The 27,254-nt window shown below is 43.9% G+C and overlaps 1 protein-coding gene across 1 annotated transcript in view; it reads left to right on the top strand.

Annotated features, from left to right (window-relative positions):
• Window positions 1-17,623: 17,623 nt before the first annotated feature.
• The window catches only part of LOC104345395 (6-phosphofructo-2-kinase/fructose-2,6-bisphosphatase 4), a 36,493-nt gene continuing 26,862 nt past the window's right edge, over window positions 17,624-27,254 (top strand). The window contains exons 1-2 of the mRNA XM_086470347.1: window positions 17,624-17,729; window positions 25,456-25,572. Of these exons, the coding sequence (XP_086326473.1) occupies window positions 17,624-17,729; window positions 25,456-25,572 (223 nt within the window). The remainder of the gene's footprint in view (window positions 17,730-25,455; window positions 25,573-27,254) is intronic.

Genomic DNA, 27,254 nt, shown 5'->3' with positions numbered 1-27,254 from the left:
ATGCAATATTCCCTGTTTATGAAAAAAAAAAAAAAATCCTTTCTTTCATGTGGCTTAATTTCTGTAAGCGATTAAGATTTAAGAAGCTATACTGTGTTAACTAAAGTTTTAAAGCATCAGATGATCCCCAGGCAAAGCCAGCATAGTTACAATGCTTATGTTACCAGCAGGAGTCTGAAACTAGCAGCCCAAACGACAAACTCAGACTTGCTATCACTTGGAGAGAGCCTGGGAAGAAGAACAAAGATACGTAGGTAAATGAAAAGCCATTCTGCCAAGGTAAAGAAAATTTGCATGTGAATTTTAAGCAAATACTAAAAAACCCCAAAAATCTTAATTCAGTAGTGTATGTTAACCATTTTCATCCTAAAGGGAAATTATCCTGATTTCTCACTATTAGCCAGTTTTAGACTGATACTTCCTGTATGTTCTGTTTGGCTCCTCTTTCATTAGTAGTGGTGTTTCCCCCTCCCAGAACTTGTTTGCCTATCTCCTCAGGCCAAATGCTATGAAGGACAGATAACAACATTCTCCTGAGCACAGTGCTGCCTCTTCCAGCTCCTCACCCCAAGTACTGGACGTGCTTACAGTGTGATAATACCTCCAAAGCACACCCCTTTATTTCATGCCTACCTCAAATGGGCAGCCTAATAACGTTGTAAGGCTGTTAATGAAACCAAGCCACAAAAATAATCAGTCCCTACTTGAACAAGATAATACATACTCTTAAATATCACTACAAGCACAATATAAAGAACTTGAGAATTATTGTCACCAAGCTTGAGCTGCCAAGTTGTCCTCAGGGATGCTGCCTGGCAAGAGCAGGAAAAAGCCCCATCACAAAACAAGTGGGTGGCTGTGCCCCGAGTGCACTTACAGGCTGTAATTGTCCAGATTTGCTTCACCTGGGACCCCCTCGGCTCATGGAAAGGTGGATCCCAGCCCTGACTTGTTTCTGCAGCTTGCCTGGGGACATTGATGGGGTGTGTTGCTACTTGGGCCCACCAGGTCTGTGCTGGGGTCACCTGTGGCTCCTACTTGTCCCCTCCATGGAGCAGCGCAGAGCTGCCCCTCAGCTCGGCTAAGTGCTCGTCGCTGATAAAACACCCTTTTCTCTAGAGATTGTTGGCTCCTGTCTTCTACCAGGCTGGCTGCGTTCACCTTCGGGTTGGCAAAATGGCTACAACTGCTCTGCCTCCTCCTCACTTAAATTATTTGAGGGATTTTTTAAAAAAATCGGCTCATTTTAAAAGACATTAAACCCTGAGCAGAAAGTGAACGGCTGGCTAAAGTCCCAGGAAGAAGCGAGCGAGCAGCGGCGTGACAGAGGCAAGGGCGGCTGGGCCGTGCACCGGCAACCGCTTCACCCCAGGGGCGGCTGCTGCCCCGCCGCGGGGCCGGGTCCGGCGGGGCTCCAGGCCGCGGGCGCTCCCGCGGCGGCAGCCGAGCAGAGGTGAGTCTCTTCCTTATGAGCCCGCACCCTTCCCGCTGCTGCCGCCGGCACGGGCGGGAGGGGCGCTGCCTGGCGGGGCGGGGGCTGCCCGGGGCCGGTCTCCTCCGCTCCGCCCCGCGCGGGGCGCGCAGACCCGCGGGCAGCTCCGCGGGGCGCCGCGGCCGTCAGGACCCTGTGCCGCGCCGAGCGGGTTTGACGGCGGGCTCCCCGCGGCCGCGCACCGCCGGGCCGGGCCGTCCTCCGCCGGAGCCGAGGCGCCGCCGCAGATGTGGGGCTGCCGCCGCCGCCGTGGCTGCCCGCAGGGCCGGCACTGCCGAGGTAGGAGCCTTGGCCGCCGGGGCCTCCCGCGGCCTCCCCGCCCGGAGCGGGACTGCTGGGCTGGGGCTGGGCGCCCGCCGGGGCGGTTCTTCCCTTCCCACCCGCGGCTGCAAAGCTGGGGGTACCCGCGGGGCAGTCTCCAGCCCTAGAGTCTCACGGGTGTCCGGGCGAGGCTGGAGGGGGAAGGTCGTGTTTTGTGGGACACCCTGGTCTGAATTTTCCCTGCCAGCTCCAGCAAGGAGTAGGGGTGACTGGCGCCTCAGAGGCTCGGGGGGTGGGAAGCGGGGATTGCGGCTGCTGCCCAAGGTGCGGGAAGGTTTAGGAGATGTGGCGTGGAAAAGAGGGAATTGTAGTGTGCCGGTGGCTGTTTGCTTTCCGAGTTATTTTTGGGAGTTGATTTGCTGCGAGGGATTATTATTATTATTTTTTAAACCGTCTGTGGGAAGGTGTATTTACGTTGTGCTCCTCCAAGCGTCGATGCTTTCCATTGGCCGAGGAAGGCTGTAAAATCAGTGTTTTGGCAAATGCTGATCCAGCTGGTTAGTTGTTCTTCCTCTATTCCCAATGACAACAGCATAAAACATAATCTGCATCTTTTTTATCTTGTCCTGTGAGATTTGTCTGCTAGCTCGTTGGAGCCTTCCTTGGGAAGGGCTGACTCTCCCTGAGGAGTGAGGAGTCTGGAGTGTTCATTAGGCACTTTGTGTAATGTGGGATGCAGCTGTGGCGCAAGTGCACCAAACCTTTGAATATACGCTCAGTCTTGGTTACGTTTGGCTTGTTTTTCCCTTTCCAGGAAAATTTGTATTACATAGGCTGGAAGATAAACCTGGCAGCTTCCTGGGCTTCCCTGCAGCTGTGGGGCAGGATGTCGAAGCAGAGACTGAGGCAGAAGCAGAGTGGTTTTGTACGCAGGTCTATTAACGGGACCAGGGAGCCTTGGCCTGGCACCCTGAGCTGTGGAAAATTGGGTGTCGCTGGATGTAGAGTGGTCATGCCTCCATCTCAGTGACTCAGAGGATTGCTCTTGTTTACAGCCATTGCTTTGCTTCTGCCACTGTTATGGAAGGCAGCTGCCATGGCAGGGGGGTTGGAACTAGGTGATCTTTAAGGTCCCTTCCAACCCAAACCATTCTATGATTCATCCATACCCGACTCCAACCCAGGGCATGGAAATGGATTTCCGTAGGGTTGGTGGTTTCCAAACCACACAGACTAAGGGGGGGCCCTGACTCAGCTGTTGAAATACAGTGATGGGCAACTGCTTACCTGTGGCTGAACTGAAAACCTTCATTGTTCCTTGGGTCACTCGTGCGATGATTGTGCTGGCATCTTCAACAAGCAGTGATTTGTTGGCTGTGCCAGGGAGCTGCTGAAATGGATACTGCTCTCACTCCTCATTCTCAACACCTTGTAGCCTGTCTCAGTGTTGACTCTGTAGCAGGTCCCATTGTGCCTGTGTGGCTCTCTGGAGCGTGAGGAGGGGAAAAAAAAAATTAATGTTGAAGGAACTTGAAGACTCTTTAAGATTTTTAAATCTTTAAAAACATTAATTCTGAATTAAACATTTTATGTTGCTAAGTGCTGAAAAGAAACAAGTTAACATGAAGCGAAAACATACTAAACCAAGTACAGATCAGAGTGATCCCATGTAGGATCAATTGATTTTGTAGCACTCTGCAGAGAGCTGAAGATGGGAATGAATAAATACAGGCTGTGGGATTCCTGGTGCTTGTCCAATATGCTGCGGAGCAGTTTGCGAAGTTTCCAGTAAGTTTGCTTAATGCAGCCTTACTCAGCCGTGAGACACTCCCATAATTATGGCTGCAATTAAAAGCAATAACATCCATTTACATAAGGTGCTGGTCCTTTTAAATTGGCACATCATCTAATGAAAGCGTTCGTGTAGGGATAGTTATGCGGGACGAGGGCCCAAAGCTGAGAGTGTTTCAGGGAGGATTTTGGTTTTGAGGTCATTTGAAGGAATGGTCTGCTTTGAAATAGGACATTTTGTTACCAAAAAGTACTAAGTTATAACCCTTACTAGTAGCACAATGTTGAATTAAGTGCTTTTAGCACTTAATTTTTTTATGTATCATCCATCTAATTTATAAAAGTGAGCCTGGTTACACCAGTATTTTTCTCAATTTGATTGCGTCAATGTTCCTTCTACTCTTATGAGTAAGTTTTGGTAAATCCAACTTGTGGATGATACTTAATTGCTGACGAAGCACTACGGATGTATTCTAAATTGCTCGCTGAAGTTGTGTGGTTTCCTTGGGGCTTCACCTCTGTGTGTAATGTCCACAGATTTTTCTTTGGGATAGATGTAAACATTAGACTTTAAATGCTGGAAAACGTAATACATTTGGGGAATGTTTTGGCATTCTTCTGGAGGAAATGACTGGGTGGAGTACTCTTGCTTTCTCACTCTGTATGTTTAGTTTATTTTTTTAGGGTTTTTTGTTTGCTTGTTTTAATTTACTGAATATAGTGTAAGCTTGTGTCCCCACGCCCGGGTAGGGTAGGTCCTTGGAGAAGAGTCAAAAGGCAAATGTAGTAGAAAGGGTAAAAATTCTCAAAATACAACTGAGGAAGCACCAGCCATGGGTCTGATAAGTACGAGGTTCCTTGGGTCTGCTCTGGTTTTCCCCAGAAGCCTTTTTTTTTTCCCATTTTAAGTCAAATTATTAGTCAGTTAACTTTTTGTCACAGACATAGCACTTGACTTGCAGTCTCTGGGAGCATAGGAGGTTAAGTAATTAAATTGTATAAGGGAGTAAAAAAGAATAATGAACTCCAAACTCACTAATCTGTCTAGCTGGGCTCTCCAATGGCTAAAATCAAGTAATTTGATTCCCGGTTTTATTCCATTTGTATCAGGCATTCAAAGTAAGAATATGGGAAGGAGTCCCATGCTGCTTCACACAGGTTGTTATTTAAGGTATGATTTGGTTGTGCAGAGGGGTAGTTTCAGTGGGAGTGCTGGCCTGGCTGACCCTGACAAGATACCATGCAGGGCCAGAGTGGCGGATTACCAGGCTTGTTTGTGGGTGCCTGCCAAAACCTGGCCCTAAATATTGTAATCGCATGCTAATTATGAATACTAATCTCCAGATGTACTCAATGTATTACCCAGTGAAGTACTGACTTTGTAGCTGTCACGCTGTGCTGTGTGCAATGTGGCTGCTTTAAGTAAAATCGCTGTAATGTGGTGGGTGTGAATTTGTGTCCGTGCAAAAAGAAGAAATACTTGTGGTTTTGCATAAAATGTGTGAACTTATCTGTGCTGTGGTAACAGTGCAGTTGTAAGTGTCCTTTATGGTTGTGTTTTGATTATGTCAAACTAATTCATCTCCCATTTGAGAAGCTGGTAAATGAGGGGCTCTTCTGGATGTTGGCATCTGCAACGTTTAAGGATCTGAAGGAACGCACCAGGATTGATCCTGAAATTTTTAAGTGTATAGTTGCTATGGTAGGTCCTGTATGCAAATAATGGGTCTCCTAATTGCAGCTTACTTTTATAAAAGTCAGTTGCAATTAGGAAACCCATCCATGTGATGGATAAAAGGGTTGTTTTGTAATGTTTTATTAATAAAATGGGACAGATTTGCCCATGAGTGCACCTGTTACAGCTTTAAATTTGTATGTGTCGGTGTAATTTCAGCACGACTGGTTACTTGGATATCTGAAATGATTGTGTGGCATTAGATTCCAGATGATTCAGTATGTTACTATCTTGTTTACAGGCTATGCACAAGTAGAAAAAGATAGGAAAGAGTAAATCAGAATGGGGTTTGAGTTCTCATCTCCCTTTTCCACTCTAAAGTTGACCACCTAACTTGTTCCTGAATAATCGTTTTTCTGAATGTGAATTTTCTTCTCTTTATGCATAGTATCAAGTCTTTGTCTGTATCATGGCTTAGGAGCTGGCTTCATGCGTGTTATGCCTTGGCACCAGCAATGGCTGGGAGAGCTGTGCGGTCCGGACTCCCTGGCAGCTGTTCTCCTCTAAACTAGAGTTACAACACGCCCCTGCCAGCCACGAATCTGTTGTGGGGCTGGTATGTATTGCTAAAGCGATACTTAAAAGTGGCCTAGACCTGATATTTCTGCCTTGCTCAGAAAAGCCACTTGTGGTGTTGCATCTTTTGAATTGGATTCACATGTGAACGATTTCTCCGTCTGCAGACAACAGCGTATTTTGTTGGTTGGGTTAGTCTGCACCGAAACTGCAGAAGCTTGATTTGATCTTGTGTGTGTTTTAGGTGCCTAAATGGGAAGGTTTCCTTAAGCAGCAAGAAATCCTTATGACTGGATTACGTACAGTTTGCCAGTGGGTAGTTTAAATCAAATGATGCAAGGGACAAAATATTTGTGGTGATTTATTTATAGTTAAAAGCTTCCATGGCTACACACACCCCTTTTGACATAAACTAATCAAGGAGCACAACAAACACAAGTTGTTTTAATGCATTTGAAACTGCTTCTGACTATCACTGCCACAATAATATTTGGATTTAAGGCTGGCTTTTTCATTTTTTTTAAGTTTTCTTTTATGATCATATATCCCTGGAAATGTAATTGTTGTTGGTGGTTAATAACAAGCAACATTTGTTGTTCATGGGAACCCTATGGATGTTCTTAAGCGTGGAGCTCGGCAACATTTACCTTCTGCATTAAGAAGGGAAAAAGAGCAGCTTTGTAGTTTTCTACTACCAATGTGAAACTGGTTTCCTCAAAACATTGGGGATATTCCAGGGGTTTGTGACCTCTTGCAATTAAAAAATTTTGTATGGCTTGTGAGAGGCAGGCTGATGGGGTGAAGGAGGAGGGGGAAAAAAGCAGCAAGGCAGCCCTTGCTGTGGAGGATGCAAGCGCTCCTGTTACAGCTGAAGTCATTACTCATTTTTTGGTAGGAGTTTGACCTAGCTGCTGCGCTTTTTTTTTTTTTTTTTGAGCTTAAAATTCAGGCAGTTCTGGAAGAGATGTTTTCTGTGGATTTATGTCTTGGGGTTGCAGTTGCTTTTTCTTCTCCAGGTTGGGTCAGTTCCAAGGACTTGGGCTCATCTGGTGTCAATCTCGTGTCTGATGGGACAGGCTAAAGCACTTTGCATAGTGGGACCATTGGCAGGGCAGCTCTTCTCTCTTGGTAGCAAATTTTCACTAAAATGTAGGAGACTGATCTGTTTGAGACCTCTGTCCTGTGTCAAATAAGGTTCAGATCAGTCAATGACTTCAGATGTCCTTGGTGGTGAGGGGGAGACCCGAGGAGGACACAGACCAACCCACTGTCTGGTGGCTGGAGCCAGGGAGCCTGGACAGCTGGTGTTTCACTGGAGGTGGCAAGTGTGAGGGCTGGTGTGCTTATTTGCTTTTGATTCTTTTTTGTTTTGTTTTGGTTTTCCACCTTTATATCCTATATATGTTTTGCTTTCAATTATATATAAATTTAATTTTTTTAATGTGTATTTACCCATGCTGGTGCCAAAGGCTCTCACATATGCTGTATGTGATAGGATTATGTCCTTCTGCACACCTGAATCTATTTTTGTAATTTATTTTCTCTAGGGAGACTTGTGCTGAAACAAAAGTTATTCTTCAGAATAGAAAGAGAATTTGGGGGTTTGTTTTATTAAAAAAACCCAAACAACGTTCTTTGCTAATATTATGCTGGCAGCTCTCAGTTGGTAATGTTTCACCTTGCAAGAGCTTTTATTTGTGGCATTTGTGTTGTTTAGCCTGTCTGCACTCAATAAATTATTTTGGCTGTTGTAATTTTATTATCCTTATTAAGCTTCCTCTTCTACATATTGATCCTTTTAGTCTCAGGAAGCTGATAAGCCACCTAGTTGTACTTGCAAAATACACAGAAAATGAGAAATCTGCCCTGGAGGCTCTGAAGACTGAGTATTCACCAGCGATTTGGATCTCCATATGTCTGGCCTGTGTTTTTATTTTTTTTCCCTTCAGTGCTAGGTTTTAGACTATGTGACAGCACTGCAGTTTGCCAAATTAACTTTGCTTTTATTATAAATTCTTTCATTGGTAGCTTCTGAGAAGCTTTGCCCTAGCTTGCATGTATTTTTGTTTGGATCAATATGCTCCTTTTTCGTGAAGCTCAAGAATATTTCCAGAGACAGCTGGCATCACATATGCTGAGGTTTTTTTTCCTCCTTGTCTCAGTGTCAGTTTTCCATGCTGGCTTTCCAGAGGGATTTATTCTTTACTTTTGAAAACCTCTTTTCCTGCCTCTGTTGCCTACGGGATACATATTAAACCAAGTGTAACTGTAGGGAGTTATATATGCGTGTAGAGGACTTTGGGCCCAGTCACTGCCCCATTAACTCGTTTGCTCGTGCTTCCGTTGCCATGGGCTTTTTCCTTAATGACCTGCTTACCCATACAGTAATATACACTGGAGTACTACACTCTGTTGGACCTTTAATGCCTCCCCCCTGCCTTTTTTTTCCCCCTGTTTGTTCTAGTTCTGAGCAAAGCCTAGTCCCTCTTAAAATGTTGTCAACCTCCACCTCAGCCTCTCCCGTGCTGGGTCCACTTTGGGTGCATCTCTCTCTTTTCATGTTATTTATGTCACTGAAATGTTTGATGACCCCTGTTTTGTTGTTCTCCGTGACCTCTCTGCGTAGTTGCTGCTGCTTCTAAAATCTTGTTTTTCTTTCTTTGATGATATTCTTCCCCCCCCCCCCGGCATTTCCTCCATCTCCCACAATTTGACCTTGTCTTGCTGTTGTCTCCCTATGCCCTATTTCACGTGTTCACATGGCTTCAACTTCTGATGACTCACAGATGCCCTCTACACCCCTGATGGTTTGTCACCCAGTCCAGTGGCTGTCTTCCTCCTCGCCTTTTTTGCTTTGATTTCTCCATCAGTAGTCATTCAGTATTTCAAGCCTCAAACCCTTCCTAAGGTCTCTATCACTTGTCTTTTAAAATGCTGCCACCTGATAGGTAGCTTCATCCCAAAGCCTTCATGATTTTTTAAATTCCTTTGTTTTACTTTGTGACTTTGGATCACATGCAAATTCTATTTAATCTTTATTGTCAAAGTATTTATTCTTTTCTAGCTTGCTAAACAACTTTCCTAATGCATATAATAAGGTATTACAGATGTTTTACTTTAAAGTAACTGAGAAATTCTACTTCTGAAGTCAGTTGATAGTATTTGGTTTTAAAGATAGCGTTAAGTATTTTAGTTCCACTCTGAGAAGGCAGCTGCCCTTGTTTTGCCATTTTTTTTATTTAGCAGCCTAGATCCAGCTGTTATAAACAAGTGGGATTCATGGCACCCTAGCTGAGTGAAAGGGCAAAGGATATATATACATCATAAATGTTAAAATATCTGACATAAAACTAGCTGTAAGTGAGCATAATTCATAAGCCTTTCAGCCTGGACAAGTGTTGTCTGTTTTATTTAAAATTGCTAATCCTTTCCTTGTGCTCCTTTTAACTGTACTCTTACTCGTAACAGCAAACCCAAACTTGGAATTGTGAGGTTTTCCTAATATGCTTGTGTGACTGGAAAGGAATAGAGAGTTTTAAGGCCATAGAAACTTATGACTGCTTAGTAGAGATTGCTTTTATGCAGGTTCAAGAGGCACAAAGACAAACATCTTAGTGGATGCAAGTATGTTTTTGCTTTTCCTTCTCTTTCAAATATTACAGATTTATCGAGACTTTGTTTTCCTGGGTTATATCATGGATTCCAGGTAACTGATACAGTGGTGGGTAAGCGCAGGAGGAAAACGAAGAGCATATCAGGGTACACCCACCAGCCATCCAGAGGTTGTGCAAGGCTGTACATGCTGTTGCTGTAGTAACATTGGATACTACCAGAACAATGTGTAGGAACGACTGTCCTCAGTAGACTTACCATCTTGGAAACTCAGTATTTTCAGTTACCCTCTAGACCTGTGAATGAAAATAGGCAATTTGTGCAAATGCCATGTATTTTAATGTCCTCTTTCTGCATTTCTTAGAAGCACACACCCTCTCATGTAAATAGCTTGAAGTCCCTGGTATACAGTAAGCTACAAAAGGTTTTCTAACACTGGGTTGTGCTCAGAAAACATGAATAATGGATGCTATCTTTCCTTTATGTTGTGTCATAACAGGAGGATTTAAAATGTTGCTTAATGTTGTGATGGTGGAAATAGTTTTAAGCAATACCTGGAAGCACCACTTGAGGATCTGGCCTATTTTCCAAGGAAACAATTTCAATATTCTGTTAGAGGTGAAGGTGGGAGGTGGCAGCTTGTGCTGGAGGTGTAAAGAATTAGTGATTTATCCTGCAGATGTAAAGAATACAGTTAATGCAGACCAGCCTTAAATCTATGCCTCATGCTAGACTTAACACATGAAACTTCCTTGCATGAGACCAATGGCATCTCATTGATAGGTTTTATCTCCAGTTGCTTGGTTTCTCCCACATTTTAAATAGATTATTTCTTCTATAATGTGATAAACATCTAAACTAACATGTTTATATATTTAAAAATAATAAAAGTACTCTGAATGGCCATGCTTTCAAGAATGGTTTCCATAACGATAATGAAAGAACATAGTGACTGTAGCAAGGTGTTTTAGTTTTTGTAGTTTATAATACTGTGTGTGTGAATTGCAGTGTATTCTCTGGGATTCTTATGCAGTCCGTGTGTTGGTGAGATGACGTTCTGCTGATAACCTGTATCTCCCCAAGTAATCTTAGATTGTCTGATAGGTTCTATAAGCATACAGTACGACATGTGGGTTCTGTAGAAAGCTATCCAAGACTTTATTGGTACAATTCTTACAATAAAACCCCTTGTATAGATAGTGTTTGTTTCCTGATCATTAGGTCGTCATGGTTTTGAAAACACATAACTGTGCTGGAATCAAGCCATGCGTAAACATTGTTGTAAGTGATACATCATTGTTCTGCATGCATGGTGAATAACTATCATGATGTTTCAGTAGACAATGAAGAAAATATAATTAATGCAAATTAGTGTGGGAATTAGCCCTCTCTCTAGCCAAAAGAAGTGTGGTGTGAGGCTCCTGAGTGCCTGAGCCCTGTCAGATCTTCCCTTGTATAAGGTGTGTTGATGATTGTTAGAATAGATGGGAACTTGTTTTCTCACAGATTTATACCAACATCTTCTGTTTCAATGACTTATTTTCCTTATCTGTGCTAAGGAATATTATTTTGTTTCAGCTGAAGGAGTATCTCTAGTATCTGTGTTGGTACAGCTTTGTGTGGGATCTTGGATGTTGTTTAAATCTATTCCCCAATTAGCACTGAAGAGATTTCTTGTACTTAGTAGCTCATTCTCATGTAAAGCATGATTACGCATGTTTTTTTTGTTCCTGAATCTCTTTGGTAGATTGATCTGGAGCCAGGAAGTCTAATAGTAAAATGAACTCCTGTAAAATAACTTCTAAAGGTAGATATTGCTGAGGGCGGATTCTTTTTTTAGTTCTGAATCGTTAATGGCTTTGCTTGTCTTTGAGGTAGCAATCTACTTCAAGGCAACTGGAACTTTTTCCCTTTAGGCAGTGATAGGAAATGGGATATGAAGTGGATGGTGCCGGTAATAAACTTACTTGTTGCTCAGAAGAAATGGAGTAAGAGCTAGGGCCATGTATCACAGGGCCTGGTCCTCGTGATTTCAGTTGGTTTGGAATCAAGTCCTACATGCAGACACGTGTGAAGATGGTATGGGGAACCTGCTGAACTTGTCATGTGGGATGCTTGAAATTTTGGGGGACTTAGTGGGCTATTTGTCATTTTTGTTGGCTTGACTCCAAGGATATTAGACTGTGGGAAAACAAAAAGGATGGTACTTTTGGTTGAGGAGAAAACCATAGGCAGTTTTGAGGAGATGGGAAGCCTTCATTTAAGAATTTGACATAACAAAAATTCTTAAGAAACTGAACTGAGAAGGTATGAATCAAATGTATGTCATTCTGCTAATACAGTATTACATCTCTTTTCCTTGATTGCTCATTGTGCCTGTTAAGCTCTTCATGGGGCTACGAAGACCACAAGGAGACTGGAGCACCTCTCAGGAGGAAAGGCTGAGAGACCTGGGGCTCTTTAGCCTGGAGAAGAGAAGACTGAGAGGGGACCTTATCAATTCTTATAAATATCTGAAGGGTGGGTGTCAAGAGGGTTGAGCCAGACTCCTTTCAGTGGTGCCCAGTGACAGGACAAGGGGCAACGGGCACAAACTGGAGCACAGGAAGTTCCACCTGAACATGAGCAAAAACTTCTGTACATTGAGGGTGGCAGAGCACTGGAACAGGCTGTCCAGGGAGGTTGTGGAGTCTCCTTCTCTGGAGTTATTCAAAACCCACCTGGATGCAGTCCTGTGCAACCTGCTCTAGGTGACCCTAGGATTGAACTAGATGATCTCCAGAGGTCCCTTCCAACCCAAATCATTCTATGATTCCAGAGGAAGGAACTTACTCTTTTCTCTGTGGGAAGCTGAGAAGTTTTTAACTCATGAGGGATCTCTTCTGCAGGATGACTGTTCCCAAGGCATTGCCTTTGTCATCATCCAGGAGCTCAGGAACAGCCTGGGAGGAAGAGAGCCACCTTTTCAGTTGCTGGTGCAGCTTCCTTTATCTCTAGGTTTCCTTGGCAATTGAAGAGCAAAGTTGAGTTAGTACTTGGCTTACAAAGGTGACAACATAACTAGCAGACCCAGGTGTGGTGTTTTAGGTGGGTTGTTAAGGACAGTGATGAAAAACCTGCCACACTTGATCTGTACCTCAGGAATATGGGAATTACCTGTGGGAGGCAGCAGGCTGTCCCCTGCTGAAGTGCTCGTGTAATAAAGGATGTGCTTGAACAGGCCAAGCGTCCCATCTGCTCTACAGTGGTTTAGGTCATTATAGTGGAAACTTGGTGCAGTTGCAAGTTTGAATGTTGTCATTACCCAGAAACTGCAGCTTTTCACCATGTAGGAGCACCATTAATGAATGCTCGGTCAAAACAAAAACATCAGCACTACAGCCTGTGGAGTGTGTGTGTGGAGAAATCTCTCCCATTCCACCTGAAATCCAGTTTTGAAATTCTGAAGTGGTGTTACTCGTGAACAAAAAGGGTGAAGCATAGTTGTGTGTTTGGTCACCATCTCTTCTAATTGGCTTGCAGTGTTGTAACAGCCTTATATATTAGATAGCTGTCACTGGCTGTCCTAGGGTGATGCTTCCAGTGCACAGATTTTGGCCAATGAAGGACTGCTACGAGACTGCTGGAGGTAATATGTTTTTTTTGTTTGTTTGTTTTTTTTAATTAAAAGAGAAAATAAGTTGCAAGTTCAATAGGCATTATCCTGTATGCTTTATACAAGTATTGTCATGCAGCATAACAAACTGCCGGTTAGCTGGTCAGAGCCATCTAGTCCATGTGGAACTGGGGAGCACTGGTTGGATGTCAAAGCTGGGTATGCAAGATGTGTGTGTGGCTGAGGTCTCTGCTGGTGTGTGTCTGTATTTCTCTAATAAAATTCATATGTAATGATTGTTTCAAATTCTGCATTCCGTGCCTCCTTAAACTGTACTGAAACTAAGCTGGTGGTGTGCTGTGTGGCTGAAGTCTTTTAGAGTAGTTGTAAGCTGGGGGGGGGGGGCATACAGCCCTCTCTGTACCTTCTTAAAGAGGGGAAGAGGACTCTAATTCTGATCTCTCCTTCTCTCACCATTGCAGTGTGTAGAAAATGTAGATACCTATTTTAAGATGGGATCATTTAAACTGGTTCCTGCTTGTTACTTCTAGCTAGAAAGCTAATCTGCCAGTCGCAATAGAGAACACCTGAATTTAGGTTTTTGCCAGCTATTTCTTGTCAGCTGTGTGTATAAAGGTCAGGTGCTATTGGTTTTCTCAAAGTGGTAAGTAACTGATACTGCAGGGCTGAAAAAAACAACCTCATGACATTGTGGAAAGAGAACTGCTTTAGAGAAATGGAAGTATTAAGTTAATGATGACATATAGTTTGGCGTTTAATGACTGGAAAGAAATGGGAATGTTTAGTTCCGAGTGTGGACTTCACCCCCCCGAATAATTTATGTTTTCGCCTTTGGTTGAGAAAATAACTCGGGATTAGTAGATAGACTTTTCTTCCCTGTAGCTTTCTGTAACCTCTGGCTCTCCCTTGTGTGCTTAAAAGCCAAGAGTTGGTGTATTTTACCCCTGGCGTTCTGTGAAGCTGTGACACCTCCTGGCGCAGCGTTTACAGTGCAGAAGTGCGTTACTTACTCCGCTTCTGCAGGGGAGCGGCCTAGGCGCAGCCCAGCTGCTGCAGCTCGGCGCGCCGGAGCGAACGAGCCTCTCGCAGCGCCCGAGGCACCCCCTGCCCCGCTCGGGCCCGGGCACACGCTCTGCCCCCCCTCCGCTCCGGTGGCCGCGGCGGCGGCGGGCGGCGCGGGGCGTCCCACGGAGAGCGGGTGCTGCGGCCGGCCGCTGGGGGGCGCCTGAGGGCCGTGCCAGGGCGCCGGCCGCGGGCCGCACCCTGCGCGGGGCCCGTCGTCCGAACACCTCCCGTCCGGGGTCCTCGGGCCGGGCACGGCGTGGGTCAAGCTCCGCTGCAGCCGTCCTGCTCGTACGAGCCACCCGCCGTCACCTCTGGCTGTGTCTGTGTGCCCTTTAGCCGCGTTACAGGTGTCTCTAGCTGGACCTGCGGCGCTGCAGAAGGGCTCGTGAACGGGTTTTTCGTGAGCTGTATTTGCTGCGCTCGGCGTGGCGAGGGCTTGGGCACCCGGAGGCCTGGAGAGTCTTCTCTTCCTGTTCCAGGTAGCGAGCTGCTGCTGCCGGAGCGATGGTGGAGACAGGAGGCGGAAGTGTTGGGTGGTTTATGGATGTTTTAAGGGCTGTCAGACTATGAAGTGATATCTTTACTGGGGAAATGAGGTCTGTGAAAGGGACTTGCAGATATTGTGGAACTTGCGTTATATGGTTACCATGTGATACAGCTTATTTACAGATACAAAGTAGGGTTTCTGTATGATCAAGCAGAAGCCTTGGTTCAATATCCTCTTTTATTTCTCCCTGTCTCAGAAATAATTACCACTTGCTGTGTGTATTAAACCGTTAAGAGTTTCCTGTCTTGTCAGTCAGTCGTTTGAAAAGAGTAAGTAGAACTCTTGGCGCAAGCATGTTCTGTTTCTGTGCAGCAGTTAATTTTCCAAGACTGCCTTTCCTCTCGATGTTCTGCCTCTGCAGAGAGGTGGTTTTTCAGGTGAGCTTTCAGCTCTGTGTGGCCCTGAGAACAGAAGCTTTGTGTAAAAGCCTTCCAGGGAGTAAAGGCTTATTCGTGGTTTCCCTGTAGCAAACAAAGCTGAGTCCCCAGCACTGCACCTGCAGGAACCAGCCCTGCTTCTCAAGCCTTTGTATTAGGACAGTGGTTGATGACAATATTATTGTGCAGCTGGTGATCTCTATCACTTCTTGGGAATCTAAAAAGCAATGTTCATTTGTTCTGTCATTTTCTAGGAACTGAATGTAGTGGCCTTGAAAACCATGTTCTGAAACGAGACTTCAGGAGTGGCACAGTATTTCTGTAGTTGCTTTCTCTGTGTCCTCAGCTAAACAGCCCATTTCTGCACTGAGGATATAAAAAACCCCAAACCCTTAAGAAGTTTGATGAACATAACAAGTTTGTCATTGATCAAGCTGAAATCTTTACCTCACAAAAATAAAGGTGGAGATTGAACCAAGGTGCCCATGTGCACCTCTACTGTGATTACAAGCACCTGTTATGTCATTACAGCCCTTACTTGAGTTTTGCACAGGTGCTGCTGTTTTAAATCTGCCTGAGCAAGAGGAGAGTTCACTGATGGTGTGCCTCGTGTTTGCAGGACAAGACTTAAAAATGTGGTAATTCGCCCTGCAGACCTCTGAAAATTGCTATTCTTGCATGAACAGCATCAGATTGGGGTTTTCAATTGCGAGGCAGGTGTGTGAGTGGGGTTTTGGTTCTTGTGCTCTGTGTGGATTTGCAGAAAGGAGGTACAAACTTTGTTTCTAGAGACTGGAAGGATTTTGTACATTTTCTACTTAATGTATGTGAAACAAGCCTGAAAAGTGTATTTTATAAGTCAGCATTCCTGTTAATCTCTTATTTCTGTTTAATATTATATCTTATATATATTAATATTATCTGTTGTGGACTTGCCTGGCTTTGCTGGAGGCACTGTTAAGAAAGCTGGAGGATCCTGCTGGTGGCATGCCTTGCTGTGATCAGGGGGCGAGGTGGACTCTACCCTGAAGTTGGTCATCTGTTCGTTGCAGTATTCTGTGTGCGTACAGAGACAGGCTTCTGTGATCAACCTGGAACACAGATTAAAGTGTTCCTGCTCACAACTCTTTTGGCAACTGTTGGAAGTAAATACATACTTAATAGAAGACACCAAGCAGCTTTTAAGTGTTCGAAACCTCCCTCTCTCTGCTTATACCTTTCTGACCCTTGTAATGTAACTCCTATAACCCTGCTGCCTTTCCCTGCTTTGGCTATGAACTGAAAACAAAATCAGGAAAAAAAAAAAAGGCTAGGATAAAAATATAGTGCAGGTGCCTGCAGTTGAAAACTGTAATCAGTCTTGAAGAGGAGGAAATCAACTTTTGAAAAGAGGGAAGGGCAGGTCAAGCTAATATGTTTTTGGAAAACTGTGCTAACTCTCCCTGGGGCTGTCTCACCAAATGTCTCTGACAACTGATTTTTCTGTTATTTACAAAGCTGTGTTTTAGCTTGTAAATGGAATAGAAAAACTAGAAATGATCCTCAGATGCTCAGAGTCTGACTAGTATATTAAAAAAACCCAAACATATTTCTATATGATATACTGGCCTTCATTTGTATTTAGGCCAGTGTTATAATGTCTGAGTACCTGAGAGTGAATAATAATGAAACTGTGTATTGCATTTTATTACCCTATTTTCAGTGAGTTGCATTTATATTCTGCAAAATGTGCATAGAGAGATGTAGGTAATAGTGAAATATTGAACTTTTTTAGGATGTTGCTCGGCCCAGTTAGTGAACTATGTTTCCCTCAGTTGTAAAGCTGATAAAGGTGACTTGGAAATGCGACGGCTGGATGTTCTATTTAGCCACACCACTGCTCCTACTGCAGAGCAGGATCTTTCCGGTGCGCGTAGGTTTGGGGTTTTTTTTGGTAGCTAAACAAGATGTTAGAAAGGTATTGTTTACTTACGGTTTTCTGCATTGATACTAATTTGGCCTTCAGGCCAAAAGCATTTAATTGGAAAAACGTATCATTCAATGCATTCTTAAAACACAGGGCCTGGTCCCTGGACATGCTCTGTGTAGGGCTGTGAAGAAGGCCCTTCCGAGGCAGGGAAGCGTTCCCTCAGCCGCACCGCTCTGGCTGCAGAGGATGAAATCACCTGCCTGCCAGAGCGCAGCCCGGACGCACCTCGACCCCCCGCTGCCGCCGCCCGTCTCTACCCCCGCCTGCCTCCTCCGGCTGCCCGGGGCCGGTGACTGCCCCGCTCGGGTCGGCGTGAAGAGCCGAAGCGAAAAATAAACCGGGGGACGCGGCCTCAGCCTGCCAGGCCGCTGCCCCTGGGGGCCGGGGGATGAGGCGCCAAGCCCCTCCCGCCAGGGAGCCGGGGCGCCGCCGGGGCAGCCCTCCCGCCGCGGGGCAGAAACCGAGGCGGAGAGCTGCCCTGCCGAGGGCGCAGCGCCCCGAAGGGCCGCTCCGGCCTGCGGACCTCGATCGGGGCGGGGCGGCCGCTCCTTCCCGCGCCAGGCCTGGCACCCGCCGAGCCGAGAGGCGGCGCCGCCCCGCCCGCCGGCACTGCAGTGGGAGCCGGGAGGGAGGCGGGCGAGGATGGCGGCGGCGTCGCCGGCGCGGGAGCTCACGCAGAACCCGCTGCAGAAGACGTGGGAGCCCTACGACAACGGGCTGCCGGCGGGGCACAGCGCCCAGCGCGGCGGTGAGCGGGGCGGCGGCGGGGAGGGGGCGGGGGCGGGGGTCTGCCCGGGCCGCGCTGTCGGAGCCCAGGCGGGCGGCCGCTCCCACTCCTCCTTCTCCTGCTCCTCGGTTGGGCCGCAGCGGGTGAGCCGGGCCCCGCCGAGCCCCTCCCGGCGGCGATTCGTCCTCAAGGGGGTCGGGGTGCGGGGAGAGCGGCGTGAGGGGCCGGAGCCGGGAGGGCCCCGCCGCTGCTACCGTCCCCCTGAGCGCCAAGCCCTTTGCCTGGGCTTTGAGGCGCCTCTTGCCTCGCTTCTGATGCGAAGGGCTCGTTTAATATGGCTTAGCCAGCCCAGGGCTGGTGTGCCGGGGGTCTGCTGGGTGAGGCGGCCGCGGTCCTCGTGGGGGATCGCCCGAAACGCCGGGGAAGGCAGAAAGCCCCGAAGCTGCTGGATCTGTGCTCGACAGAACGCGACAAAGCTTGACTGGGAAGAATATATTTTCCGGTGGATTTTGTTGGGGTGTTTTTGTTGTTGTTTTTTTTTTTGTGGTGGTGTTTGGTGGTGTTTTTTTTTTTGTGTTTGTGTGTTTTTTGTTAACGCTCATGTTCCAATCAGCCTTTATATTTAGTAGATTTCTTGAAAAGAGGCCTAAAAATGTCACTGTATTTTTGTGTTTTTCCTTTAAGGCCAGTCTGTATCAGGCCATCTGTTATATGAGTTAATGGCTTTCCTTATTTTGAGGTGCAGCCAACCAAGTCATCAGGCTGTAAAGACTTTGGCTGTGGCGTTTGTAAACCATAGTTTATTAACAAATTTTGTCTCGCAGTTGTTGTGTTTGTTTTTTTTCCCCTTACTTAAGTAAGTGAAGTTCAGTACACGGCAGTTCTGCGGACAAAAGGGGCTTTGTCGTGGGGAATTGTTTTTATTTGTCATGTAAAGAGGCTGCGCTGACAGAAAGAGCTGAGGGCTCTGCTGGTGTGGCAGGCGTCCATGGGCTTCTGCCTCTGCTCTGGTCCAGGTCCTGGCTAAAAAATAGCATGAACTTTCTTGGTTTCTGCTAGGCAAGCAGGCATGTCTTTCTGTGTGAACTGAATTACTCCAGCATCTGAAAAACAGTCGGTGTTAAGAGGAGATGAATGCTGAAATAGGGTCAGAAAGTGTGTATAATAGCTTTTGTAAACACGCTAAGGAGAATGCTTCATTTTGGCCTTAACATGACATCTCTTTTCCAAACAAAATAGCATTTGTTACAGCTTTGACGCAGACCCTGTTTTACAAAAGAAACCTATACAAGAACGAAATTACATGTTGGTGACATCATCCGATGACATATAGAGTCTTGGCAGAATTATTTAGCTTCTATTGACTATAAACTAAATAAAATTATTTCATATACCTGTTTTGTGTAGGATTCTATAATTTTTTATGCCCAACACCCCTTATAATTGAAAACCCTTTTTGCTAGGAAAACAAATTTGGAAGTATTCTTTTTAATCCTTTTGCACACGTTTGCTCTTGCAGCTCTACCCATAATATGTCTACAGTCATTTGTGATACATAGGAATCACAAACAGCTTAGACAGCAGAACTTACTCTTCCTTGATAAAACCACCTATCTTGTTTCAGCAAACTGAGAATGCTATGTAATTTTTTTCCATGCAAGGGTGCTGCAGAGTCCTTTATCCTCAGATTTCCGTGTCTCATGCACCACCCCATGTTCTGATGAGGCAGTGTGACCTGCGGGCCCTGTAGCCATGCTGTGGCAGCTCCGGATGGACTGCCCAGACTGGGTGATGTGGGGCAGTGTTGGTTGACCAGTTCCAGTTCTCTGCTGCTACAGGTAACTGTGTTAAATGGTACCATTCAAAAAATACAAGCTGAAGCTGGAAGTGGATTTCTTGTCCTCAGGAGTAGTTTTCCAGTGGAAGCAGTGAAGCTAGTTGCTCTGATGTCTTCTGAATGTCCAGGCTAAGCAAGATGAACTCTTTCTCTCCTTTGGTCGGGTTTTTTATTTCCTTGTTCATGCTAATGTCCCTTACTTGTGCTAATTTTAGGCTTACTTTATATTTGTAGAAGCTGGGTGAGCAGAATTGTGCGTATTTTCAGTTGAGGACTTGGCAGATGCATCTTCAAAGGCACTTACATGTGTTAGCTGTTTTTAGTATGATTTTTTTAAAAAGTTGTAGCAACTGGAATTATCTGGGGGCCAAGAAATTTGGCTAGCTGTGCCAGGGTTTGGATGTCACAGGGCTTTGAAGAGCTAGTCCTTTTAGTCTGTGCATTACAAGGTCTTCAGGGAGGAGTTAGGGGCTATGTGCAGCCTATTGAGCGGATTGAGCTTTTACAGCTCATGCGACCAATAAAATTAATGTGACTGTTCTAAATGACCTTCTAAAGTAAGACTCCAAGGCAGTAGAAATGCACATGTTTCATTAATAACCACTGCTTACCTTTTGTGGTCTTTTGTGAGGGTTTTTTTCTGTAAATAGGTTGCAGTAAAGCTGTTTTTGGCATCGAATGTCAGATTGCTTCAAGGTCTGTGAATCAAGCAATGGGCTACAAACATGGACATAAAAAATAAATAGCAAAGTGTGCTACAGTGAAAGTTTTTTTCGACAGCCTAGCAGAGGATGTTTATAGAGTGAGAGATAAATAGTGAACTTCCTGTCATTAAACATTATTTTCCCCCCTACTACAGTTAACGGCTTTGTTTCCCTAAAGCTGCTGGAATTTGGTCATTCTAATAATTTTTGTTTGTTGTTTGTACAGCAGTGTGAATGTACCTCAGGTCCAAAAAAAAAAAAGTATCAAATGAAGATTATCTTTGCTCTAAGGAACTGTACCCTTTGAGCTCATGCTGCTTGTGTGTATTTGTACTTCCAACCCTAGGAACTGAAGATGGAGAAAGCGAAGGAGGTAAGGACGACGCCCAGCTGGGCCATTGCTGTTGGCATCAAAGCTGTAGGAAGCAAATGGTAACCCCAAGCAAGTGGATGGCAGAACTGCTAGGAGCAGCTGGTGGCATGAGCCTGACTAGAGGACAAATACGAATTTTGAATCCCTTTTACCAAGGTGATGTTAGAAACTGGTGATTTGGACCAAAAGAGGAGAGGCAAATTAGAAGATAATGGACTTCTTCAGGTATAGGAGCAGGATGCTCTTCAGGAAGAGCAGCAGGATGGGGAACTTGTCCCTGCAGGATGCGCAGAAGGGTGACCGCTTGTCATCATTGATCGACAGGAAGAAATGGATTAGCAATAGTTAAATTGGGTAAGTTATAGGGGAAAACATGTAGGGTTAACCTTTTTTGGAAGGGTAGTTGTGTTGGCTTACAGTTTAAAGAGATTTGTGTGTGAGCCTCTAAATAGTACAGGGATTTCGGAGAATGGGCCTTGAGTCGAAGGCCATAAAAACACCAAGAATCCTTCGTAAACTTCAGATGGCTAACTATAGCAGCTTGATACAAAAAGCATCTGAACTTAAATGTTTACTTAAAAAATTAATATAGGTAAGGAAGACCCCCAGATCTTATTTGGGTGAAAGGAAGGGACAGTTGGTCATATGTTAGGTAGTAGGTGAACTTTAGATATACCAACTCTAGTCTCCAATTTCACAAGATTGTGTGAGTTTTGAGGGCTGATGAAATACTGCCCAGCTGATCTAGGCTGTTCAGTGTCCCAGTTTGGTTTCACAACCTTCTTTGCATCTTGCATTATTATTTCACAATAGAGTCTAAGAGGCAAGAAATGGATATGTAGTTTCTTCTTGCCTTGACTGTTAAGGAAGGCAGTCATAATTTTACACTGAGCTGCAACTTGCTGTGGTGTTCAGTAGTAAGAAATTTTTAATTGGTATAATGACTTTGCTTGAATTGCAATACTTGATTTTAATGTGCTTCACCACTGGGCCATTTTCCTTCACTGACTGGTATTTTGGGCATGTTTTTTGTATGTTCCCTCTAAGCAAGGGGATGGCAACGTACATTTCTTTGATGCTGCTGTTCATAAACATGCAATCTTACATGCATATATTACAAACGTGTATTTTAAAGGAAAAAACTGAGTAAAGTCATAGGGCATCTTTAGCAAATGATGGCATGCAGCCCTGTAAGTTTTATTTTGCTGTTCTGAATGTGTATGTTCCTCTAGCAAAATTGGTGTTGATAGCACCTCCACAGGTTGCGGCTGTTGGAAACCCTTAGGAATTACATACATGAAACAGTATTAAAAAATGATTTTGTTTTCTTGAGACTAGATTGTATAGAGAGGTTTTTGGAGGTAAACCAGACAATACAGCAACAAGGAATTGAGAGAAAGCTGAGCTTAGGAGTCTGCCTTGGCTCTGCAACATGCACCTGTATAACTACTTTTGTGCTGCTAATTGTCTTTCATGTAAAGTGAATGATGGTGAGGTGCTGTGAAAAGGGGAATTGAGCATTGTGCCATTGGGACAATATTAAACTAAACAGGCTTTTTTATTCCAGGAGTTAGAGATGTGTAGCTTGTGGTTTGTTTGGATTTTTTTATCAGTCAACTTCCTCATATCAAAATTGCTTATATTTATTCAAGGGAAAGTGTAAGTCTTGAGGCACTGACATTTAAAATACTGTCATTGGAATGAACGTTCCTCCCCACTTGCAGTGAGCGTTGGCAATATTTTGTTGAGAAAGCTGTGGTTCAGTTAGATAAAGTGAAAGATAATTAAATTATTTTTAGCTTTTGAGTATTTGATACACCCTCAGAACTTTGCATTTTCTTCTGGTCTGGACTTTTTTACTGAGTTAATGAACAAAATTAAGCCTTGTTAATTACAAAGGGTCGTAAGGAAGAAACCAAAAACCTGTGTCTGCTGTGCTGAGTCTTATGTGTGTTGCTGAGAATGCTACACTGAGGTACAGAAGAAGTAAAATAGTTGCTTTGTGTGCTTTTATTTTTAGTCCTGTCATTCAGCTGTTAACATCTGCTGTTTTGGCCAGCAAATGTGCCTTTGACTTTTGCTTCCAAATGCATAGGTGTGCTTGTCACCAGGTGCCACCTGTGTAAGTTGTGTTAGGCTGCAACCGCTGTTGGCCATGTAAGCCAGAACACCAAATATTTTTTAGTACCCTGAATTTTGGGTTGTGAACTGGTATCCTTGTGTTGAAGACACGCACTAATGGGTGGTGTATGCTGTAGCACCGTGTGCTGTGTAGTGTTGTTTACAGGGCTATGGCATTGTGTAAAAACAGAGTATTTAAGATCTTGGGAATTGCTGATATTCCTCCTTTTGCTGTGCCGGGCATGTGTGTTGCTTGTATCTGCCTTTAAAGAGGAAAAGCACTCTCGGTCAGTCTGGTGCCTAAGCAGAATAGCATTGCAGCTTGTTTGGTTGGGATCAGAAGATAATTCCCTAGGTCTCTGCTATATGGTCGCGTGCTAAAGCGTGGTGTACAGAGTGATCAGAGTAACAGATTAGTCTTGCATGCTCAACTGTATGCACTGGGCTCTTATAAAAGCAATTTTGCTAGTTTTTGTACTTTCTTTGAGGAAACTTGCATAAAAATACTGACTGTTTGGGAATGGGAGGAAGTGTACCTCTTGCATGTTGTTGTAGTTGTGTTGGTCCGGGTTGCTGCTTAATGAGAAGGTCTGTTACAAATAGATGTAGGCAGTAGGACTTAGCTTAGAGAGTGGTTGTTGGTGTAATCTGTGGAGCAGCCATTTAAACGGGTTGCAGGTTTCTTCCTAGCCCTTAGTTTTGCAAAATGGAGTTTTGCTCCAGTATAGGTTTACCGTTACATTGCCAAAAGATGAATGTTCTGCAAGAAGGCTAAATTTGTATGGCTCACCCCATGAGAAGGCGAAAAAAAAAAATTCTGCCCAGAATGGGTAGAAAAGCCTGTTTCAGTTAGCATGGTTCCTTGCAGAGCAGGAGAACCTGAGGCTGTGTACAGAGCCTTTCCGTACAGATCTGGTTTGTCTTATTTCACTGCTTGTACTGGAGAATTGTTTAAAACACAAGCTAGATTTTTCAGGTGAGGAACCTTTCCAATTGGCTTCAAAGAACAATGTCTTCTCTAAAAATTTCTAAGGGCTCAGGGATTTCTCTCATCTCAGTATTTTATTTCTGTTGTCTTTAAAACTAGAAGCAAAGCTGTTAAGCTTAGTAAGCCGTGTACTCTGTGCTTCATAGACTTTGTTTCCCCAGAGCCTTCCTTCCTTTTCTTGGAGAGGGCATTCACAGGCCTGAATTTAGGGCAAGGAGGAAAAGGGACACACAAACATTGTCCTTGTTTATAGGCTTCTGCATAGAGGGCCTTACTCTGGAGGCTTTTATCAGTGTCCTTCTAGAGACATGGACATGTTTGGATGGATCTGTTTTGGTTTGCATTAGGTTCCCTGTGACTTTTCATTACATGAAGTAGTAGACTGTTCTGTGGGTTTGAGGTTAGGTACAGGTTTGTCTCCTTTCTCTCATGAAAAGTGGTGTGTTCAGTGGGTTTGGGTTTTGTGGTTTTTGGTGGATTTTTTTTTTTTTTAATTTTCAATGTGCATTTTAAGAAAGTGCATCTGTCTTTGCTAATCTGTTTGTTCTTTTTTGATGGGGTTACTATGTAGAGTAGCTGTGCCAGACTTGTGCAGGTGAGTTTGTGGGATGGGACTTGCCAATCCAAGGTTTGGGAATCTTGGGCAATCACAGTGCTTTGTCACTAACATTTACAAAGTAACAGTTTAGTTATGCCTTATGGTGTAACACTGAGATTTAGTCTTTTGGAGCGAATCTTCTCACCCTCTATCAACACGCTGAGGAAACTTAGGCACGTGTGGATTGTATAGAAATTAATTCCCTTTGAAATAAGGGATGGAGGAAGCTGGTGATATCTTTGTGCTACTTTAATGTCTTCTTTCTTTTTAAGCCCTTCCGTGTAGCTGTGATAAATTCATGCAAGGTATCTGTAGTTTTGTGCCATTAAAATGTTCAAAAACTTGTCATTTGAAAGGAAATTCCCCAGGGTTTTCAGTGTATACATATAACTCCTTTAACTTCCTATGGTGTTGTGGTTTGTTTTTTTTAGTTAAACACTGCCTTTGATTAAGAGTATTTCTGTACGTATATTTGTATATCAGATTATTGTACTTGATTGTGTAGAATACTTGTGCTTTATTCATACTAACCATCGAAGAACAGTCAAAATGAGCTCTGTTTCAAGAGATATTTTTGTGTTAATAATATTTAAAGGAGAAATAATAAATAGCGAGTACCATGTCATACTATAATGTATTAAGCTGCATGTTATGCTTGTTTCACTTGAAAACATGAAAAGGTTTAACAGTATTGAGGCCTTGTCTTAAAGGTTTAAAAATTACCTAAAAATTGTGTACACCTTGCTGTTTCCTTTCAATGCAAGCACTGAACTGAGGTACATATGGGTGTAAGACGTCAGTGTCCTTTTTTTTGTATTGTTTTTTGTATGTCTTAAAACATGTATGCAAATACATAGTTTTCTTGTCTTCTGCCTGTGTACAACTCGCATGTCCAGCATTGCACTACCCTGACTTGCCTTTCCAAAATTGAGCACAGCCTAAGAAACATGGTTGGGTCAACCGTACTCCTGAAGAAACCCCCGGAAACAGTGAGACACAGTGCATGAGCTGCTTGAACAGTCACTTCCTCAGAGAGCACACAGATTGTAGTTTTCCACTGCAGTATAAGACTTTTGTTTGTGGGAGCTTTAATGGTAAATGCAAGTTTTCTGGTTTTCTGTTTCAGTATGTATGACCAATTGCCCTACTCTGATTGTCATGGTTGGTCTCCCAGCAAGAGGAAAAACCTACATCTCGAAGAAGCTGACGCGCTATTTAAATTGGATTGGTGTGCCTACAAAAGGTGATGGATTTACTTTTGTTTACATTGAAGGGCAGGGCAGATGCTAGGTGTTTTTATAAACCTAATTCCCAGTAATTTTATTGCCAAGTTTGACTACTTACAGTCCTTATGCTTTGGTAACTTATTTTTAAGCAGTAGCATACACAAGCTTTCTGTTCCATTTAGATGTTAATTAATCAAATTCTGGTGACTGTTTTTACCTCCTTGTTCTGCCAGGTGCCTAAATCAACTTCTTGCCCTTGTCACTTAACACTTCAATGCTTCAGGTGTCCGTTTTTTAAAATTTTATTTTCTTTTTTCCTTCCTTCCCCTTTATGTGAGTGAAAGGGAATCTTGTTTACTAGTGGACGAGCAGGCAGCATTTCTGGGTTAAAGTTCTGACTTCTCCATCTTTTTTTCTCTGTGAACTTTGTGCAATGTGTAATTCTGTGTAACTCTGTTTAACTGCATTTGTGGAATGAGTTACAGCTCTTTATCTGAACATTAAGCGCCCAAGGAACTGAAGCAGCCACTTATTACCACTCTCTTAAGGACTTTATGTGTGTGTGTGTGTTGAGTCGTAAACGGCTCAGATTGGCTGTGCTAGGGACCTGGCTGTCCTACCTCATTCCCGAGCTCCTGTGGTATCCCAGGTATCTCCTGGGCCCAGATCAACAAGTAAACAAGACCTAAGTCCATTTGAAGTTCTGAGCAGCCACCTCCCCTGCCTTCTCCTGTGTTCCGGTACAACAAAAAGTGTTTCTGTGTCTGATGCAGTAACAGTGGCTTTATAGTTATGACTAGTTAATCATTTAAATAACATTAAACATATTAGATCATACTAAAGCATAGACTTTTGGCTGCGTATTCAGAGATGTATTTCCTAGTAGCTCTAAGAAGTCAAGATGAAGAGTTCTGGCCAATATTTAAACTGTCTTTCGATCCTACAGTATAGCTTTTTGAGTTGGTGTTAAGCTCTTAGAAACTTGTCTAATATACTTTATTTAGATGAGACATTACAGAGTATATGTTATATTTTTTGAGTATGAAAGTTTATGGGGTTTAAATTCTCGTGAGTTTTGACTGTTTCCACGCAGTATAACCATTCTGATGAGCAGTATCAGATGTTCAGGGAGTCCAGTTTTATCCATTAGGCTGAAACTGAATAACAACCTACGTAGGTTTGTCTGTATCCAAGCTGATAAAAATGTGTGTGATATAACTATGCTTGTATGGTGGTTACATACCTAGATATGTATGATATGTTATGTCATTGTGTTGAGCACTTTACTATGTGAACTTTCAAAAGCAGAAATCCAGTATTGGACAACAAACAAGATATTGTCCACATCTGGCTCATGCTTGCTTGAATATATCCCAAATACAGTAAAATAGATAGGGATCGTCTGCTTCAGTTATAGGAAAAGATCTGTGGGCTACTGTGAGCAGCATGTCAGAAAATATATACACTTATGCTTAAAAAAATAATTAAAAGCATTGCTGCCTAATTTTATGAAAATATACAGCATAAAGTTACCATATGAGCTTCCATTCTAGGTTGCTGGTTATGGTTTGTCTTTGTAAGAGTGGTTTGAGATTTTCTTGGAAAACCACAGACCCTTACTGTTGTCTGTCATTAGTGATACAATTTTACTGAAGCTGAAATCAATTTAAAATACCTGGCTGCCTGAGGGAATAGATAA

Source organism: Leptosomus discolor, chromosome 9 (genome assembly GCF_034619465.1).
Source record: "Leptosomus discolor isolate bLepDis1 chromosome 9, bLepDis1.hap2, whole genome shotgun sequence".
Taxonomy (NCBI): domain Eukaryota; kingdom Metazoa; phylum Chordata; class Aves; order Leptosomiformes; family Leptosomidae; genus Leptosomus; species Leptosomus discolor.
This window is presented reverse-complemented; position numbering and strand designations above follow the sequence as displayed.